The sequence below is a fragment of the Callospermophilus lateralis genome, chromosome 14 (genome assembly GCF_048772815.1).
Source record: "Callospermophilus lateralis isolate mCalLat2 chromosome 14, mCalLat2.hap1, whole genome shotgun sequence".
Taxonomy (NCBI): domain Eukaryota; kingdom Metazoa; phylum Chordata; class Mammalia; order Rodentia; family Sciuridae; genus Callospermophilus; species Callospermophilus lateralis.
In genome coordinates, this window is record NC_135318.1 from 6385657 (window position 1) to 6406135 (window position 20479).

The 20479-nt window shown below is 43.9% G+C and overlaps 1 protein-coding gene and 1 long non-coding RNA gene across 3 annotated transcripts in view; one reads left to right on the forward strand and one right to left on the reverse strand.

The window, feature by feature from the left end:
* The window catches only part of Grhl1 (grainyhead like transcription factor 1), a 47376-nt gene that overhangs the window by 10393 nt on the left and 16504 nt on the right, over positions 1-20479 (forward strand). Inside the window, exons 6-8 of the mRNA XM_076833196.2 lie at positions 803-959; positions 1149-1260; positions 2460-2554. Of these exons, the coding sequence (XP_076689311.1) occupies positions 803-959; positions 1149-1260; positions 2460-2554 (364 nt within the window). The remainder of the gene's footprint in view (positions 1-802; positions 960-1148; positions 1261-2459; positions 2555-20479) is intronic.
* LOC143380308 (uncharacterized) overlaps positions 10488-20479 on the reverse strand; it is a 37325-nt gene continuing 27333 nt past the window's right edge. For both annotated transcript variants that reach the window (XR_013088615.2, XR_013154515.1), the window contains exon 3: positions 10488-11970. This is a non-coding gene — a long non-coding RNA (uncharacterized LOC143380308). The remainder of the gene's footprint in view (positions 11971-20479) is intronic.

The following is a 20479-nucleotide window of genomic DNA, read 5'->3' on the forward strand; positions in this document are numbered from 1 at the left end:
ATAGACCTGCCTCAAAGTGTAGGTGTCACAAACTCAGATGCCTTTAGGGTTTGGGATAGAGGTCTTCAACTGTTGTAATGGGTCAGATAGTAAATATTTGGGCCGTCGTGGGCCATACAGCCTCCATGGTTTTGTGACTACCCAGTTCTGCCCTTGTAGTGCAGAAGCAGCTGCAGATATAAACAAATGATATGGCTGAATTCTAATAAAGCTTTATTTACAAAGATAGATATAATTTGCCAACCTCTGGCTTAGGAAGGTTATTAAGGGGCACTTCTGAGGGGTGGTGTGAAGTGATAGGAAACATAGAGAATGTGGGGTGTCTCCTTAGACATGTTTTATGTTACAGGTAGAAACAACAACAAAGTGCTGGGCAGTGAGGTCACATTGGTTGCAGGGATTTCCAGCTGCCTCTTTGCAACCTTTGCTGGAAAAATACCACATTGACAGCTTGTCCTGTGAGGGTTCCTTCCCGGGGCCTTTTACTTAACTGCTCCTCTCCTAGACTCAGCCTCCAGATGTTTGGTTATTGATGTCACATTATAGAACTTCTAGTAGGCATTTTTTAGTTCTCCATCTGACAGCAATGAGAATTTCTGGTCTCTAACTACTTGTGTTTTAAGATTCTGTTTATCATAGAAAGGTAGCAAATGCTCCTTAGATATGATGTGGTCATCTGTTGGATGTTTGTTGGTGGTCTGCTGTCTCAGTACACCCACACTGAAGCATTTCAGCATGTACTAAAGCATACAGGAAGCTTCCAAGGGACTGAATTACAGATCTGTGACTTTTTGTTCTTTAGGAATAACTTTGAGTATACCCTCGAAGCTTCAAAATCACTTCGGCAGAAGCCAGGAGACAGCACTATGACATACCTGAACAAGGGCCAGTTCTATCCTGTCACCTTGAAGGAGGTGAGCAGCAGTGAAGGGATCCACCACCCCATCAGCAAAGTTCGAGTAAGTTCTGCTCATTTTTTCCCTTGGAGCTCATCAGCTGTCCCCTCGTCCTAATACTTCTGTGTTTGAGGCAGCTCTGAATGAAGGCCTGATAGTGTGTTTTTAAGAATTAACTATAAAATCCCTCAACATGTCTTTTCCAAACTTGTCCTTCAGTGTCTCTATGTTGTGATGCATTCTTGTTCTCAGAGTGTGATCATGGTGGTTTTCGCTGAAGACAAGAGCAGAGAGGATCAGCTGAGGCACTGGAAGTATTGGCACTCCCGGCAGCACACTGCTAAACAAAGGTGCATTGACATAGGTAAGTAGCTCAGAAGCTTGCTTTTATTCCCAGAGGTGCAAGCACCCAGCTTTCTAAATCCAATTATTTTTGGCACTGGCCAGCTTCCTGCTGAAAACATTTGAATTTTTATGCCAACCACTGGTCTGTTCCAACCACTGTTCTGGGACTCCTGGAATCAGTGTCTGCCTTCGCTTCCCTCACAAAGGCCTGTGCCCAGGCAGTGGCTTTCCACATGATGCCGGTGCCAAGAGCTTTAGCCAGCTACCTTAGGAATTAGCCTGTGTTAACTGTTCAGTCTTCATTTCTTCTCCTTTGTGGTGTTGGGGATGGAATTCAGGGCCTTGTGCGTGCTAGGCAAGTCCTCTACCTCTGAGCCCAGTTTGCACAGTTTTTGAGGGGCAGTGTCTTTTTTAAGAGATGCTGACCATTTTTTGGAGATTCTGATAAGGAAGAGAGAGAAGCCAAATGGTGAAAGGAAGCTCCACCACTGTGCAGTTGCCTGTGGTCTTACCCAGTTAGTGCCAGACCCTGATCTGTGTGTCTGTGCATAACCCAGGGATCTGCCACCTGGAGTGCGGCAGCAGGTTGCACACACCGTGTTCCCTGAAGTAACTTTGTGATAGATGGCCATTAATCATAATACTCTTTTTTCTTTAACCTTTGCATGCAATGCTCCTCTACTCTTTTCAGAAGAATTATAGGAACTTACTATAATTAGCTTGCTTTCACAGACTAGTTTAGTGACCTTGGGCCATTGTTTTAACTTTTGAGACCTAACTTTGATTTTTTTTTTTTTTTTTTTGGAACCAAGGATTGATGCCAGGGGCATTTTATAACTGAGCCACATCCCTGGTCCTTTTCATTTTTTCTTTTGAAATGGGGTGTCACTAAGTTCCTGAGACTGACCTTGAACTTGGGACCCTCCTGCCTCAACCTCCCAAGTCTCTGAGATTATAAGCATACCCCACCACTCCTGGCTTAAATTTCCTTATTTTGACAAAATGAGGTTGAATCAAATACTTTCTAAACCTACTTCTGTTATAAAAAGTTTTGTGTTTTTCTTCATTTCTCTGAACTTCTTTCAGCCCAACAAAATGTTTATTTAAATTATGCAGAAATGGTAACGTGAAGAATTGAATGTTTCTCTAAAGCTACCATGATCTCGTGTCAAAACTAAAAATCATGAACTTCTTTTTCTTGTTCACCATTTCTCATAGCTGACTATAAAGAAAGCTTCAATACCATCAGTAACATTGAAGAGATTGCTTATAATGCCATTTCCTTCACCTGGGACATTAATGACGAAGCAAAGGTGAGTCATCAAGTCCAGAGGCACCTGTATTCCAGCTGTTTGAGAAGTGGGAGGAGCTTAATGATTTGACAGCAACATTTTTTTTTTTTTGGCAGTTTTACATGTTTTCATTCCCAGATGTTGTAAAAGTGTCCTCTCATTTTTGTTCTCCCCCATTGACTGAAGAAGATCCTTTTATTGACATTCTTCACCACACAGAGTCTATAGATGGAACCTCAAGGGCTGAGCTGTTGTTTGCCACTACTCCCTCTCTCCCTGGGCAGCTCCTCCTTCACTTCGCTTTGCTTCCTCATTTACAGAGTGGAATTGACATCTGTCCTCTCCTCCTGCCCATCAGGTGGAGTTTTTTGGAAAGAGGCTGAGACACTTGCTATCATTAGCAGTACTCATTTCATATGTGACCTTGTAAATACAACTCAGTGTTAAGATTCTTTTATTTTTGACTTTTGCAATTAAAAATGGACTTCAATTTAGATGGTCATTTGGATAATAGGAGTTTTTAGTACCCTTTAAAAAAAAAAAGTATCATCTTAAGTCATTTCTGTTCTTCCCACTGTGTGCTTCACTTGTAGTATAGTTTTTCTCTTTACTAAATTATTAGAGTTCTTATATATATATATATATATATATATATATATATATATATTTTTTTTTTTTTTTTTGATTACCTTAAAATCTGGGAGCTTGAGAAAAAGTATGGAAAAGTCATCCTCAGCAACTTAGTGAGGCCATAAGCAACTTGGCAAGATGCTGTCTCAAAATAAAAAGGACTAGGGATGTGGCTTAGTGGTTAAACACCCCCGGGTTCAATCTCTGGTACTAAAAAAAAAAAAAAAAAAGAAAGAAACACAATAGAAGCATGTTTTGTTGAGGGGCCAGTTGTTGAAATAAGACGCATCTATAGTTTTTGTTACAGTATCAGGAATACTTTTCTCTCAGGGTCTGGGTACAAAGCATGATCATCTTCTGTCCTCTTTTTGCCTCTGCTTTCTGGGCTTTCTTCTGTTTCTGCAACAAGAAGTTTAGTAATTTATGGACTAAGACAGTGTATTAGAGGCTGAGTGTTTCGGTTTCAATTTACACTACCCTGAGATTGCTTTTAAAAATCAAATGATGCCGCTGGGTGTGGTGGCGTATGCCTGTAATCACAGTGACTTCAGTAGCTGAGGCAGGAGAATCTCAAGTTTGAGACCAGCATCAGCAAATAAGAAAGGGCTGGGGATGTGGCTCAGTGCTAGAGTGCCACTGGGTTCAATCCCTGGTACTGCAAACAAAACAAATCAAATGATGGGATTTTGGGGAGCCATGTTAGGTCTGTATTATAATTGCTTTCTGTCTTCTTATGGGTGTTACGTCTAAGGCATAAGAGCATCTGATATGGAGGAGATGGTCAGCCAGGAAGCTTAGGTGACTAATCACATAGAGGTTTTCCTGCTGACCCCCTTGATCAAGTACAGCTGCCAGTAGGCTGCTCTTTCTAGAGATGGACATAGGATTAAATATTTGATTTACCATCGAGAGAATGCTGGGGAAAAACAAACTTGCCACTTTCTAAAATTGTTGTTATAGTTATTTTAAAATTAAATACCATAATAAGACTCAGTGTGCAGTGGCTAAAAAGAGGTGGCTCGTGCCCTCTGGGTGCTGGAGAAATGCTTCCTGTTTGCCGTCGGGACTGATCGGGAGATGTGGAGCAGGCACTGAAGAACACACAAGTCCTGAGGTCACTTTTCTGACTTATGTGTGACCTTGACTCTCAGTCCCTCAATTCACTGGCTTGGTTTTTGCTTCTTTGCTCTAGAAGAATCAAAAAGCTATATGGCCGGCTTCTCTCTCTTGGGTGTTGCCAAGATTAATAAGCATGATTGTCAAAGTCTCGAAGATCTTGGCCGGAAGGGCCTGCATATGGGCAGAGCACTTTGTTTGATGTGTCACTCTCTGTAGTGGGAGTAATGACAGCCGGGATGATTGGAAGGGACAGTGGCTTGTTTACTTGAAGGCCTCCAGTGTATTTGTGCTGGAGAGAAGCACCTGAGGAGGAGGCTCTTGGAGTCTCGGTGCATTGCTAACCAAAGAGGCAGCTTCCGTCTTGTTCCCCTCCAGCCCCCAGGTTGGTGCCAGTTTCCAGCCTTTGTGACTCCTGGAAGGTGCAGTAATGTCTCTTAATGAGGCTGCTTCCTTTTGAAGCTGATATCAGGCGAGGCTTAGAGTGTGTGCTGGAATTCAGTATCTAGGTTTTTTCCTTTCCCTGGCCAAGATGATGTTTTCTGTTTTTTTTGTTTAAGTAATTAATGCCTCAGGGCATCTAGAGGGAGCAAATGCATGTACAGAATCCTATGGAGGGCTAGGGATGTGGCTCAAGTGGTAGCACGCTCGCCTGGCATGCATGCAGCCCGGGTTCGATTCTCAGCACCACGTACAAACAAAGATGTTGTGTCCGCTGATAACTAAAAAATAAATATTAAAAATCTCTCTCTCTCTCCTCTCTCACTCTCTCTTTAAAAAAAAAAAAAAAGAATCCTATGGAGTTGGGGAGTTGGGTGTTTTAACTACCTACTTTTTCTGAAAATATCTGCTTTATTTGCCCACTTTCTGTTTCTCATTTAGGATATATTGATTTTTTTGGAGACTACTGAGTATTGAACCCAGGGTTGCTTAATCACTGAGCCACATTTCCAGCCCTTTTTGTTTGTTTCTATTTTGCGACAAGGTCTCAGTCCTTAGGGCCTCTTTAAGTTGCTGAGCCTGGTCTTGAACTTTCGGTCTTCCTGCCTTAATCTCCCAGGTTATTGAGATTACAGGCCTGTGCCATCACGCTTAAGAATATGTTGATTCTTGATTCCAGTTCCTTCTCCCCCACAAAATACAAGGTTTACTGAAGTTGTGTGGCGTTCCTCCTCAGACTTTTTAATGATCTCTGACATACCCCTTGGTCCTGGCAGAAAGAGAACCTAGTGTCAGCCTCTGAATCTGCCCTGGAGCCTTTGCTTCTCATGTCAAGGTCACTGTGTTGAGGACTCAGGAAGCCGATTATGAATGTCTTGGCTTCTGTTCACTTGGGGCAGCGCTGCCTCAGCCAGGACTCACATTGCCCCTTGCACACTCATTCGTGTGTGGAAGACTGGGCCTGCTGGTACCAGGGAAGCTTTTTTTTTTTTTAAAGAGAGAGAGAGAGGGAGGGAGAAAGAGAGAATTTTTTGATATTTTATTTTTAAGTTTTCGGCAGACACAACATCTTTGTTTGTATGTTCTGAGGATCGAACCCTTGCCGCACTCATGCCAGGCGAGCGCGCTACCGCTTGAGCCACATCCCCAGCCCCCCAGGGAAGCTTTAAGAGAAAAAGGCATTAATTTTCAAACTGTTGGGGAAGAAAGAAGTTTCTTTGAAGAGCAGAAATGTCTTAGAAACAGTCCCCAGAGTCATTGATCTGATCTCACGCAGACCTGTTTTGTTTGTTATTGTCCTCCCTGAGAGCTAGGGAGGTTCACCTGGATAGTCAGGTGTCTTCTGATGACTCAGAAACCTCTGGACAGGTTGTAGTGCAGACCTTGACACTTCATTGGGAATCACTCACTCAGATGTACAGTGATATCAGCTGCTTCAGGAAGATCTGTCAGGGCGATGCAGCAGCTACTTTTGAGCAGTAGAAGGTGGCACTGCAGTAGGGTGCTGAAGCTTATGGCTGCAGGGCATGACGGGCGGGGGGTGGGGAGGCCTGTAGGTGAAGGTGCATCCAGCAATGGGGGTGGGGACACAGGTTTTGCTGTGTCTGCATTTCTCCAGCCCCAGTGGCTCCTTTCCCACTGCAGGAGTCAGAATGTCATCAACCAGTGCCTGATGCTGCTGGCCCCTGGCTCCCAGCCTCAGTTCTGTAGTTCTAGGACACTGACTAGTATTGTGGTTCAGGGAGGTGGTGGGTTAAATGAGTTCTTGTGGGATCATCTGAGACCCTATCTGTAATATTACTTCTAAGGAAAAATTTGTAAATCACTTTACAAATGAACTGTGAGGACACAATTTATAAATTGGGGCTCTCTGTCCTGCAGTATTTCCAGTATTCTCTAAACTGTGTGGATAATTGTGGGTTGTAAGCTGCCCATCTTGGCCTAGGAAGTGGTTTTTTTTTTTTTTTTTTCGTTTGTTTGTTTTTGTTTTTTAAATATTTTTTTAATTGGAGGTGGACACAATACCTTTATTTTACTTATTTGTTTTGATGTGGTACTGAGATCAGACCCAGTACCTCGCACATGCTAGGCCAGCCTCTACCACTGAGCCACAACCCCAGCCCTAGAAGTTAGTTTTTTGTTTGCGTTGTAAACCTGAAGAGTTTACAACAGCATTAAGATTTGTTTAGTGATATGAGTAAGGGCCTCTCAGAGCCTAAAAATCTAAAATAAATAGACGAAAGAGAAGTCAGGGAGAGAGAGGGCTTCTTTGATGCCTGTTATCTCTGTTCTATGCCAAGTGAGGTGCCTTGCCTTTGTCCCCAACTTGCTCAGAACCAAGAGGCAGTGCCTGGCCCTCACACCATTATGCATTTGCTGCTTGGTTGTGAGAAAGAAGCCTTAGCAGACACAGGAATCTAGGTCCTGAAATGGGTGGGAAGTGTTTTTGCCGGGAGGTATTTAAAAGTGTGAATGCATATCCACGGGCAGCAGCCCTGTGGACCCACAGGCACAGGTTCCTCCAGCCTAAGAGCGCTTCTGCTGCTCAGAAACAGACTTACATTGGGTGAGTGCTGGGTGGCTACAGAGGAGTGGAAACTAAACCAGGAAGCCCTGGGTCCACTGCACACAGGCAGCCAGGTCCTGGACAGCACCGAGCAGGACCACCGGGCAGCACAGGAGCATCTCTGACCACAGTTAACTAGAATGTGGCAAAGGGAAAGATGGAGACCCTTGAGAGCACAGCTCACTTCAGAGCACAGTTCAAAGTGTGCTCTGAAGTTCTTTGTTGTCTATATGTAGATATGATCTTCGTGAATATTAAGCAGATTTTTTAAGGATGTCATGAACCCCCAAATCCCTAAACAAATGTTTTTTTCTAGTGGTGACACCTAAGTTCTTACCATTCATACGTTCCATTAAACGCTAAATACTAACAGCCAGGAGCCACCTGGCATACAGGTGCCACATTCCCACTAGAGTGAAATTTTGGTCAGCTGATTGGGCTCTGCTGCTGGGCCGTGTGGTTGATGGCTTAAGACACTCTGATGCTGTGGCCCTTTCTCCAGCGGTGTGGTTGAGAGCACCAGGTGCTCTTTTGCAAGTCTTCATCAAACCTTCAGGAGGAGAGGCCAGGTCTCAGTGTGGGCCCAGGCTGCTTGCACACTGAGAATCTGCACCTTTTGATGGCATGATCCTGCCTCTGGTGTGACAGCCAGGGGCCACACACTTTTCATCTGTTCCTGTCAGAAAGTCAAATAAGGAGGCTTTGTGTTTTTACACTTAATTTCAGCCTCTCACCCCTGAGAAGGAATTCTGAGGCATTGGGAAGAGTCAAAAGTTTTATGTCATGGAAAGGCTCATGTTACAAAAGAAGGAGGATTAAAGCAGAATTTGGAGCCCTGCTCAGTACCTACAAGCTTTAGCACCAGGGCGCCTGTGTGGATGGAGGCCGGGTCTTTCTCTTTTGTCTTCTTGTCTCAGCAGAAGTGTGCTGAGAGTCTTGGTGGGGGCTTGTTACTGAGGCTTACAGAATGCATTCTGTAAAAGAGGGGTGTAACCACTGTGGTAACTTGAACTTAAGACGTTTTGTGTGTGCTTGTGGGATGCAGGTTTATGAGTTTAATAGCAGTTTGTTGTTTTGTCTAAGCATAATATTCGGAATTCATTGTGAGAGTAATTTTTAATTTGTTTGAACTAAACATATTGCTTGCATTTATAGGGATTCCATTCTGGTGAAGCATCAATCAAGTGTGCCATTAAAGTAAGGTGTTGCCGTGTTTGGTTGTATTAAGCAGGGACAGGTTTGGTTTGTTTCTCAGCTTTAAAATTCTAGCGTGAATGGGAGGGCAGAGGGAGGAGAGGAGTGAGTCAGGTGTCATATTCGCAATTGCAATTAAATGATGGCAGGAGATTTTTAAAATTAAAGAATATACTCCTCGCCCTGAATAGAGGAAGAAATCAGGAAGCACTGTTATTTAAAATAAAACATGGTAGTCTTTTAGGCAAATCACAAAGCTAACCAGATTGAACTGGATTATTCATGGATTTCTTCTATCTGTAGAATCCAGAACCCAGGATCCCGAGAAAAATTTGAGGTAGCCTTTCTGGCTTCTGAATTGAGATTCATTCATTCAGCTATAAGGATTTTCTTTCATGCAGTTTGGAAACATATTTATTAAATTTTTTTTAAAAAATCACATGCTAGAAAGGGTCATTCCTTTATAAGGAAACAGGAATCTTTGCACTTGTACTTTGGTCAGTATTGGAAATAACAAGAAAATTTTCCTGGTTGGAAATTTGTGAATGCCTTTAATTAGCTGATACAGAATGAATTCTTTACTCGGCATTTGGAAATTTTGCTTTGAAGCAGCTGTTCTGAGTATGATTATGAGGATGGTTTCCTCTCTGAATTTTTTCTTTTTTTGAGCTAGATTTATTGGACTTTGCCTCAAAAGCATTTTAAGAAGTGTACGTAGTAGTGTCTAGGCAAGTGGTTCCATCCAGATGTAAAATAAAATAAAATGAATCATGGCAGAACTTTAGAACTCACAGGTAACAATAGTGTGCACTTATTCCAGCACACGCCTGAGGGTAAGGGCCAAGTGGAAGATGTCTCTGATTGGACAAGGGAGATCCTTGGCAGCTGAAGAAAGCTTAGCTTGGTAGTCAAACTTGCATCTTGTGAAACGGGTTTCAGGCACTGGTGTTTGTTTAGCCACATTTGTGCTGTCACTTGAATTAGTTTTTCATTCTCAATTTTGGGGGGAGGGAGGAAACAAGTTCTTTTGCTTCCTCCACCCTGCCACTCTCAAGAAACAATAAGCTCCTCTATAGAACATTCTTTGATGGCTTTTCACCTTAACCCTCCTCCTTCTAGGTCCTTCCTGGAAATTCCATCTACGGTAGCTTTCTAACTCTGTCATTTCAACCAGTTTTGCTACTTATAAACAAAAGCAAAGAGCTTTGATTCTGACCTGATGTTATTGGTAGTAACTCGAGTTACCCTGAGTAGACTTTTCAAGGCTGTGTGGGGGCCTTCAAGTTCAGGTTTCTTGCAATGGCAGCTCTCTACAATTAGTTAGTACAGTGGAATCTCCACGTTCATTATACACTTTATCTTTAGCATTTTAATTTTAGTGGAAAAAAACTTTAATTATAAGTTTTGATTGGCAGCCAGCTTGCCTGCCAGTCTCCTTTATGACCCACTTCCTCACCTGTCCTGTTCCGTACCCTGTGATGATGGAATGTGGTCTGTGTTTGCCTTGTGTCACACCTGCATCTAGTTCTGCATATTTCAGAGCACGTATTCAACTTATTTGGGACAACAGGTGCCAAATCACTGTACCTGCCAAGTGTCCTTAAGTTCACCAGATCTTGTGCGTGGGATGGGACAGAGAGAAGAGCAACACGCAGGTACCTCTGAATGTTTTCTTCTCGTCTCTCTTTTTATCTGTGTGACTTTTTCCCTGGCTCTCTGTGCTCTGCAGAAACCAAAACGCATGTGGGCGGTGTGGGAAGGCCACTGTGGCAACAGCCAGGCTGCTGACTAGGGCCTTGTTTTCCCTGGGGAGCCGCCCGCTGAGCCGTGGGAAGAGGAGTGAGCACCTTCCTCCCCACCTCACCGGCAGTCCCGCCTGCCCCAGCCTGCCCCTTCCTTTTCTTTTTTCTTGGTGGTCATTTGATAGTCTGAGAAGTGCTAGCAGCTCAGTTGGGCTTTTGGTTCTCGGTGGCATTCTGTAGTGGGATATTTCAGTCACCTCGAGGAAGTGTGACGTGCTGGGATTATCTGACAATCAGTAGTGGAACTGGATTTGCTTCTGAGCCTGTGACTCAGTCTCTGATGCCTTCTCGGGCTTCACTTATTAATTAGCTCCGCCTGTGGACTGGGCAGTAGGGGCTGCAAGGCTCAGCCAGGACTGAGAATCAGGCTTGTCTGTTTGTTTGGGTTGGGTGTGGACAGCACTGTGCATTGTGATTACGTGTCTGCATGTAATGCCCAATAAACGTTCCTGGCTAATTAGACCTCATCAGAGAATTGGATCTTGATTTCTTAGTAAAAACGGTTTCTCCCTCCATTGGCTTCAGTTCACATTTTTAACTTTATAAAGGTATTGGGAAAACATTGATTGTGTTCTCTTTAATTAGTGCTATTGAAGTGGGGTGAGAAAAAACTACATTATTGACTTTACATCTTAATTTTGGTTGTCAGGAGATTTCTACCTATGAAGAAATACTTCGAATTGTCTTAGAGCCCATGTTTTAGACTGACTTTTAGAATTCAATTCATTAAAATTATTCTAGGGCTTTTACATTTGATTTACAGATCTGTTGTATTGTAGGAACAGCGTTATGTACATTATATCTGTATTTGACTACGCTGAATTTTGACACATGAATGAATGAAAATGATAAAGACTCCCAGAAGCTCCTGGGACTGGCACAACTGCACCTGTGTCTCAGGGAGCCACGTGGTCATCACTGAGTCCTGTGACTTCAGTTGAAACGAGCAGGAAGCTTGGCACGGATTCGACGTTGGTTGAAACACAAGGACTTCAGTTTCACGCCTTCTGCTCGGCCCTTTGGGAGTCACTTCCCTGCTGCTTCCCCTGGTTTGCCAAACAGTTTTTCCACAGGAGCTTCTCCAGCTCTGCACTCTCCCTGTGGCAGTGTGGTTTCCAGAAAAGGACAAGGAGGTTGGAGTCAGAAACATGGGTCCTGCAGGGCTCTGTCGTCTGATTAGTGTGCGTCTTTCCGTCTGTCTTTGGAGCCCTGGGCCTTCGCCACAGCTTGGCTGCCCATCTCTAGTGAGAAGACAGTGAGAGCCAGGACTTGGGAACAGGGTTTATGTAATGGCAACTTACTTTCCTCTTTCCTTTTCTCCCTCCAGCAGATCTGTATTTGTTATGTTTACCAGGCAGCTAGAGCTCAGTTCTGTGTGTCATAATGCACAAATGACACCCATCACTGGACGTAGGAAAGGAGGCATGCTGTCAGCTCTGAGACTGAGCCTCTTCCATAAATCTGCTTTGTACAGTCTGAAGTGCAAGAGCAAAACACCATTCTCTCTCCAAGTTCTGTTGACCAGTTTGACTCATTTCTAACGTCCTTCCAGGGAATTCTGTGTGAGATAATCAATGTATCGCTGCTATGTGGACGAACTGGCTTGAGATGTCGTGATGCAGAGAGCCAGCTTCCCTTCCTGTGTGTTCATTCATTCAGCAGATCATTCTCTGTAGTTCTTGCAAGCACTGGGAGGGAATGAAAAAGTGATTCAAATGTTAAGCCTGTCCTCAGGCGATTGCACTCTCTTTGTAATCATACATGTCATCAGTGAGGTTAAAAATTGTAAAGAGTTAGGTTGGGTCAGGTGTAGTAGCGCACACTGTAATCCCAGCGACTTGGGAGGCTGAGGCAGGAGGATGCAAGTTCAAGGCCAGTCTGGACTAAGTGAGGCCCTAAGTAACTTAGCAAGACCCTGTCTCAAAATTTAAAAAAAGGGCTGGGGATTTACTCAGTGGTAAAGCACTCTTGGATTCAATCCCCAGTATAAAAAACAAATAAAAATGAGGTTAGGGGCTGGGGTTGAGTTCAGTGGTAGTGTCCTTGCCTAGCACGTGTGAGGCACTGGGTTTGTTTCTCAACACCATATATAAATTTAAAAAAAAGATCCATTGACAACTAAAAAAAAAATTTTAAAAAATGAGGTTAGGATTTTCAGGGGAAAAGTGCTTTCAACTAAACGAATCTCAGAAGATGTTATTGGAACTACAACATATTTTTGTAAAGGATCCTTGATTGGATCTTTTTCCTTTCCGCATCTTTTGCCCCCAGTGTGTCTTGTGGTTTTAGGTGGGAGAGAGGCAATTGAAGAGATTGGTCTAAAGAGAGGCTTTGACATAGTGGGGTACAGCCCTTGCATAGAGCAGAAAGTAAGTTATGAACTTGTGTTCTGCAGTATCAAGGTCACACTGGAACCTCGGGAGCTATAGACTTTACCCTGTAAATGTAACGTGAAGCTCCAAACCAAGGGATAACTGATAGGTAATTATCAAATTAAAAATTGCTCACTAGGTACCTAAAGTTTCTTAACAAAAAGATGGTCACCAGAGATAGCATTTTAAAGTACAGAAGCAATATACATAGTAGGAAATTATGACCTGGCCCATGACATGGGTTTACACTTACCTTATGTATCTTAGCTTATGTCAGGGAGCCTCTTAATAGCCTGGTCTTTTCCAAAGTAACTCCTGGGGTATATGTAGTGAATATTTAATTATTCATTCAATAGATATTTATTTAATGTCGTATATGCACAAAACTGCTTGGCATTCTGGGTTCTACAGAGATGACCCAGGAATTCAAATCCATTTAGAGGAGAGATTTGAATGTGAATAGCGTGTGATCCTGGGCAACAAGTTTATCTAGTCTCTGAGCCTTGGTTTTCTCATCTATAAATTGGGACCAGAATAGTTCCAATTCCAAAGGTTATTTTTGATACATTGTGAGAATGGAATGTAGCTCAGATACCTTAGTAGCATATGATTTTGTGTGGCTGGAGTTTAGGAATTTGAGGGCATTTCATTCCATAAACATGTTGGCCAGGTCCTGCCATGGTGCTCGGAGGGTACAAAGATGGATCACATATGACCCAGTTCTCATGAAATCCAAAAATTGGAGGCGGGGGAGTTTGCCACCGTCGTAGGTTCGATAAGCACAGTTCAGATGAATACAAAGGAGGGGGACCTCGCGTGGGACAGGAGAGTCATCCAGGTTCCTCATTCACACCTAAGGACAGTGAGAGCCCGCCTGGCTTTGACCGTAGAGCTTTATCAGTCGGGAAATGTCTACAGAGAGTGGAGTAGAGGTTATTTAAAATTGAGGGGCGGAGAAAATAAAGATCTCAAAGTATTAAAGTACCTAAAAGGGAGATGAGAAGCCAGAGTGGGAGTTTGAGCTAGACTGTGGGGGGCCTTGAGGGTTTGACAACCGTTGGTTATACAGCATTGGTGGTGGCTTTTCTCAACCACTTTCGTCTTCCTGGGCAGAGGCAGACCCCTGTGATTTGGCACTTGTGCTCATGAGAACATGTTGTTACTCGGTTTTTGTTGAAGAATTGGACGAAAAAAGAAAACCACATCTCCCTGTCATAAAGGTGGTTCATGTTGTTCTTAGTCTCAAGGTTCATGCTTTGAGAAATTCCTCTACTGCTTGTTTGGGCAACCACACTTGGAAAACCGTAAGGCAACACTGTCCCTTATGGTAGCAGCGTTGCATGCACGGCATCCGCCTAAAGCTCTCTCTGAGGAAGGGTTGAGACTGTGTCATTTAAGCATTGGGTTCTTTCTGTATAGGAATAATGACATAGAACGGATGTTACTGTCACTGTGGTAAATTTTTTTAAAGGAACAACCTCCTTGCTAATTCATGAAAAATATCATGGAATAGTGAACATGAATTAATCTGGTTCATCATTTAGCTTCTGACTCAACAGCTTATAACTTTTATAACTTTTGACTGATGCATTCTAGATGTTTGTTGATGCTTTCTTTTCTGCAGATTAGGTGAGTGAAAAATATTTCTTCAGTTTTCCCCCCACAGAGTAAATCCATTTATTAAAATTCACGTGTCTGACCTCTCTTTACGCAGTCAGCAAGTTCTTACTAGATTGGTGCCTTGGTTTGTAATGAAGAAACTTAAAAAGAAGGCTGGATATGGAGGCTCACGCCTATAATCCCAACAGTTTGGGAGGCTGAGGCAGGAGGATTGTGAGTTCAAAGCCAGCCTCAGCAACAGCGAGGCACTAAGCAACTCAGTAAGACCCTATCTCTAAATAAAATACAAAATAGGGCTGGGGATGTGGCCCAGTGGTTGAGTGCCCCTGAGTTCAGTCCCCAGTCCCAAAAAAACAAGAACAAAACAAAAATACCCTAAAAAGAGTGTATCAGTCGGGGTTTCTCACACTTATTCTTCTTTATTCTTTGCTTCCACCTCACAGACTGGGGCAGTGACCCTCAGGGTCGTCCCTAGGGTGAGCAGCCTTTTCCTGTGGCTTCCTCCCCTTCAATAATGTACAGCACCTCATTTTGTTGTCTTCCTCTCATTTTCTAACTGAGGTTTGTGAACAAAATTAAATCTTTTGCAATATCCTACGTGCATGAGTTCTCAGCCCAGAACGAGAACCGTCTCTGGGGTAAAGTGGATGCTTTGAAGAGCCTTGCAGAGCGTCCCACCGTTAGTGGTTTATTTTGGGGGTTAGTTTTTTTCCTGATCTAATAATTTTTTGGGGGGTGGGTGGGAACTTAAGTTGCTCTTGTTTTGAGATTAGTGTTCTATTTGAATAACATCTTACTTTTCCTCAAATTAAGTGGCAAGGAAGTTGAGAACAGAGAAGGGGTCCGAGCTCCTTTCAGAGGTCTTTGCCTCCTTCTGAAGAAAGAGGAGCAGCCGGGTGTGCTGTCTGCCTGTGCTCTCCGAGACACCCTGGAGTTTTTCTGTCATTGTGGGGGTGGGCTGCACATTTGTTTTTCTGGATGTGGGTGACTTGCCCCATCGTCTTACTTATTCAGGGTTCAACCCAACGTGAAGTGTTTAAACTGTGAGGAGCAGAACATACCTGTCTCGTTGCTTCCACAGGATCCCAGGAGAGCCCCACCTCACATTCCACACTAGCCTCTTGCCTGTACTGGGGCCACCAACTAAAGACTGCCACCTTTCTTGGTGTAAATGATCCCTAGCAGCTGAACTTGTCCCTCCCCACTTGCCCAGTCCCCTCCACGAGTGTAGCTTGCATTGACAGAGACAGTGTTCCTGTGGGTGATTGATGTGTGGCTGAGGAGCACACACCCCCTGCCTTGTCAGGAAGTGTAAATACTGAATTATGAAAAGGCAAATGCTCTCCCTCCCTGCTTAACCACATCATGGTGCACGGACAGGTCCAAGAAACCTAGAGAATGGTTGGGTCGGTGTCAGCCAATGACAGCTCCTGGACACAGGCCGGCCAGTTTCCTGTTTGTGGAAATAAAGCGTTATTGAAAGCCCACCCATTTACTCACTTTCTGTCTGTGGCTGCCTTTACACTGTTAGGCAGGGGGGCGAGTTGCACACGGCCCACAGCATGGTCACTGCTGGCCCCTTGCAGAGACAGTCACCTCCTGGTTTAGATGAATGCATGGAAATGGATTTCCTCATCCATATTCATTCACTACTCCCTCTGCCTTTCTCCTTTAATTGAACTCATATGTGCTAAGCATGTGCCATGTCCCAGGCACCAGGAACTGAGAAATGACTGGGGTATGATCTCATGGCAGTCACAGTGTGGTGAGGAGGGCACCACAAGTCATGCCTTGCTGTGGAGGTGAAAATTACAACAAAAACATAAATCCCTGCTCATATAACAGGAGTCATAAAAGCAAGAAGTGGAGTTTTTATAGGGTTGGGGTTTTTTTTCTTTCTTTTGGTGGTGGTTGTTTTTGCAGTGCTGGGGATCAAACCCAGGGCCTCACACGTGCCAGGCATGTGCTCTAAAACTATGTCACATCCCTAGCCCCAAGTTCTATAGGTCTTTAGTAGGTTTTTTTCTAATCAATATGTTGTAAACTATGAGAATTTGCATGACTTTATTGTGTACCATGGTTGAACAGAATCCTTCAATTCTTTGTATTTTGTCCTCCTAATTATTTATTTATTTAGGAGTGCTAGAGATCGAACCCAGGAGCATCCTACCTCTAAGCTACACCCCTAGCCCTTTTTATTTTACTTTGAGACAGGGTCTCACTAAGTTGCCCAGACTGTTCTTGAACTTGGGATCTTCCTGCCTCAGCCTCCCTGGTAACTGGCATTCCAGGCATGTACCACTGTGCCCAGCTTATTTTCTAATTATTAAATAACATTTTTTATTTGATAAGGTTCTGCCTCAGTAAAATTTTTTATTTTAAAAGTGCCTGCTGGGGGGCTGGGGCCGTAGCTCAGTGGTTGAGCGCTTGCCTCGCATGCATGAGGCACTGGGTTCAAGCCTCAGCACCAATTTAAATAAATAAATAAATAAAACAAAGATATTGTGTCCATCTACAACTAAAAACTCTTTTAAAAAAAGAGAGTACCTGCTGAGATATAGATGCATATAAAATTGTCTGAACTCTTTAAAGAAAGGGAATCATGTACTGAGACTTGTTTTAAGAATCTCAGTTTTAGGGCCAAAAGGAGAACTTTTTTAGAGTGAAGTGTTCAGATAGAGGACACAGTGGTGGCTTTTGTCCTGGTTGATCACTGGAATTACCTGGGAGTACCAAAAACTCAGTCCTAGTGTCTGGAACACCCCTCGCACTGCCACTAAGGCCAGGAAGATCTGCATCTCCGGCTGTGTGACCAGGCTTCCAGGTGACACCACAGGGCCACCAGGATCCTGGTGCAGTCGGGTCACAAACACTATTTGACCCATAAGCTCCCCTGAAGAGCTCATGAGCTTCCCACCCTCAAGTTTCTGATTCAAGGGGTCTAGGCAGGCAGGGATTTGACATTTCTAGCAAGTTCTTGTGCCGTGTTGTGTGAGAATCTTCATTTTCCCATAAGTTGTTACTCTCATTACTTTAAATGGCACCTTGCTTAGTGCCTTTAAAATAATAGGATATACAGAGTTGATTGGCAGTAAGAGTCTGGAGTGGGAGGTGATCTAAGATCCTCTAGACGGGGCGGACCCCTGCCCAGCATTGCAGGGTAGTGACTGGCAGAGCTGGGACTGAACTTCGCTGCCTTGGTTTGCTTACTTCTGCTTGTGCGGCTTCTGTCCCGCATACCGCCTTCCGCTAGAAAACGCAGGGGCCCTTCTCCCTTGCCAGCCTTGGGCTGAGGCCCAGACCCAGCATGAACATCCCCTCAGCCCAGCCTGTCCCTCCACGGTCCTGTGTGTCCTTGCCTTAGATCCTGCTGTGTGAGGCTTCGCCTCGTGAGCGCCATCCCGGTTTCCTTTTTGGGGTCTTCAGGCCACTGTCTTCCCCTCGTGGACTGGGCTTCGGCTTTACACCTTTGTCCTGTTTATTGGTATATGTGTGTATTTATCTACAATTTTTTTTAAATGCTGAGTTAGGAATGCTTTAAATTTTCTTCTATAAATTTAGAGGTCTGCTAAGTTTAGAAATAATTTTTACAAATAGAAGGAAAATATATATAAGTAAGAGATTGTGATTGGAAATACCTTTCTGAAGTCCGCATGTTTATACTTATCCTGGGATTTGACTCCTGCTTATTTCTACTTTGCGTAGAAACGCGGAACCAGGAGGCAAAGGGAGGTGAGGCTGGGCAGGATGACCGCGAAATCCTCGGGTCAGGGAATGGCACTCAGGGTCAGAGGCTTCCTGGGATTGCTGAGTGTAACTTTCCCAGGTGTCTGTTTTTGACTTAGGAATTGAGCTACATGACCTAAGATGACAGAGAAAAGGGTAAATTTTCTACTTGATTGTAAAATGAAGTGTACAGTGGTTTGGAGACCTGATGTGCCCAGTTTACATCCCCTGGACTGCTTCCCCCGGTACTAGAGATTGAACCAGGAGTGCTCTGTCACTGAGCTACACCCCAGTCCTTTTGTTTTTATGTCCATGTCACTTTTCACTTTTACAATTAGACCTAGGTCTTTTAAAAATTAATTTTGCTTTTTTTAACTGGAAATAAGTGGAAAGAAAAATCTTAGCAGGCAAGATACAGCAGTGCTAGAGAAGGCCTGTGCTGGGAACGTGGACCTGGCAGTATTTACAGACTGTTCAGGGAAACGAAACACACGTCCGAATGGCTCTTCATCCAAGGTCTTGAACCAAAGCCAGGGATTTGTCGGGGGGGGAAAGTTGATTTGTTAAAAAAGAGAGCAAGCGGGAATGGAGGGGGAAGCCCTTGCTATAAATACACGTTCTTTGCTTTCTGCCTGGAACAGCTTTAAAAAGCACCCTGGTTCCATCTGTGACAGGGCAGTGCCCTCTCCCAGGCACAGTGATGGCTCAGTAGTGTCTGAAGAGCCCAGCACCCAAGGGGATGGCCCTCCTCTTGCTGCTGGCTCCCGGTCCTGACAGAAGTCTGTGTGGACAGGAGCTCTGTGTGAGCTGGGAGCCAGCCTGACCTTGGAGAGTAAGCAGGTGGAGCTGGGGGCCGCCTGACCAGACCAGAGAATCTGGGAAGGAGCGCAGTCTGGGAAGGGCTGGTGAAGGACAGAATAGAGGTGACTTTTAAATCTGTTAATTTAGATATATTTTTTTACTTTTTAGGATGTTCTGGTCTTACCCCACTCAGAAGCAGTACATAGACTAGAGTAAGGAAAACCCTCTTTCTGCATTTTGCCTCCTGTGCAGAGAGCGTTCTGTGAAACTATGGGTCCTTTCTCTGTAAATTTTCTTCCTGTCTTCCCTGTCACTTAATGTTCTCATAGGTGTTTCTCCCTTTTATAACTTAGTCATCCCCGCCTATCTCAGTTCAGCCAGTGACACCGGGTGTTACTTGTGGTTACCTGCTTTTTTTTTTGTAAAAAAAATATTTATTTATTCCAATTTCTTGTAAATGGTGGCAGAATGCAATCCATTTCATATTACACATATAGAGCACAATTTTTCAAGTCACTGATTGTACACAAATTATTTTTACACCATTCGTGTCTTCATACGTGTACTTAGGGTAATGAAGTCTAACTCATTCCACCCACCTTGCCCCTCCTTTCCCCTGCCTCCCCTTTGCCCTATCAAAAGTTCCTCCATTCCTCCCATGCTCCCCGCCATCACCATTATGAATCAGCATCCTCATATCAAAGAAAACATTCAGCCTTTGGATTTGGGGGATTGGCTTGCTTCATTTAGCATTATATTCTCCAAATTCATACATTTACCTGCAAATGCCATGATTTTATTTTCTTTTAATGCTGGATAATGTTCCATTGTGTACATATACCAAAGTTTCCCTATCCATTCATCTACTGAAGGGAATCTAGGTTGGTTCCATAATTTAGCTATTGCTGCTATAAACATTGATATGGCTGTGTCTCTGTAGTACGCGTTTTTAAGTCCCTTGGGTATAAACTGGAGAGTGGGATTGGTTACCTGCCCTTGACTGTTGAGGCTGAAGGGTCAACCGAATGGTCCTTCATAAATCTAGCTTCTTTGAAATGTGGCAGGTAGTTTTAAAGGCTGTGGTTCCAGGAATATCCACTATATGGCGCTCATGCGTTAGAAATAAATTCTAAAGCCAGTTGCTGGGGAGATGAAGAGCACTGTGACCATGTGTAGACAGGTTAAGATCCAGAACCCCGCAAAAGAAGGAGGAAATCCAAGGTGTTCATTTGCAATGCAGACTCATCTGGCTTCCCTAACAACAGCCTCCAGTACCATGATAATAATATGTCTCAATTTGTTTTAAATTTTGAGACAATTTACTGGAAAATGAAAATATCTTAATTGATTGGTAAAAGGCATGTCCTCCTTAGACTTTCCTGTTAAAAACAGTCTGAGCTGGAAAGCTTCCCTCTAATCAGTGCCCCGCTGGGGTGCATGTCAGCTGCCACAGAGAAAACAGCTAACGCTAACCCTGTTGTCCTTGGAAACGCAGAAGCTGTCTGTGTGCAGGGCAGTGGTTACGTGGGTGCCTGTGAGCCCCAGCGACAGCCTCAACACCGCAGTTTCCTCCAGAGTAGTTTTGTGACTGACTGCTGGAGCCCGTCTCCAATGCTTAGAGAATCAGGGTTTCTTTTTTTCTCATGGACATGGAGCCACCAGCATCACATCTTCCTGA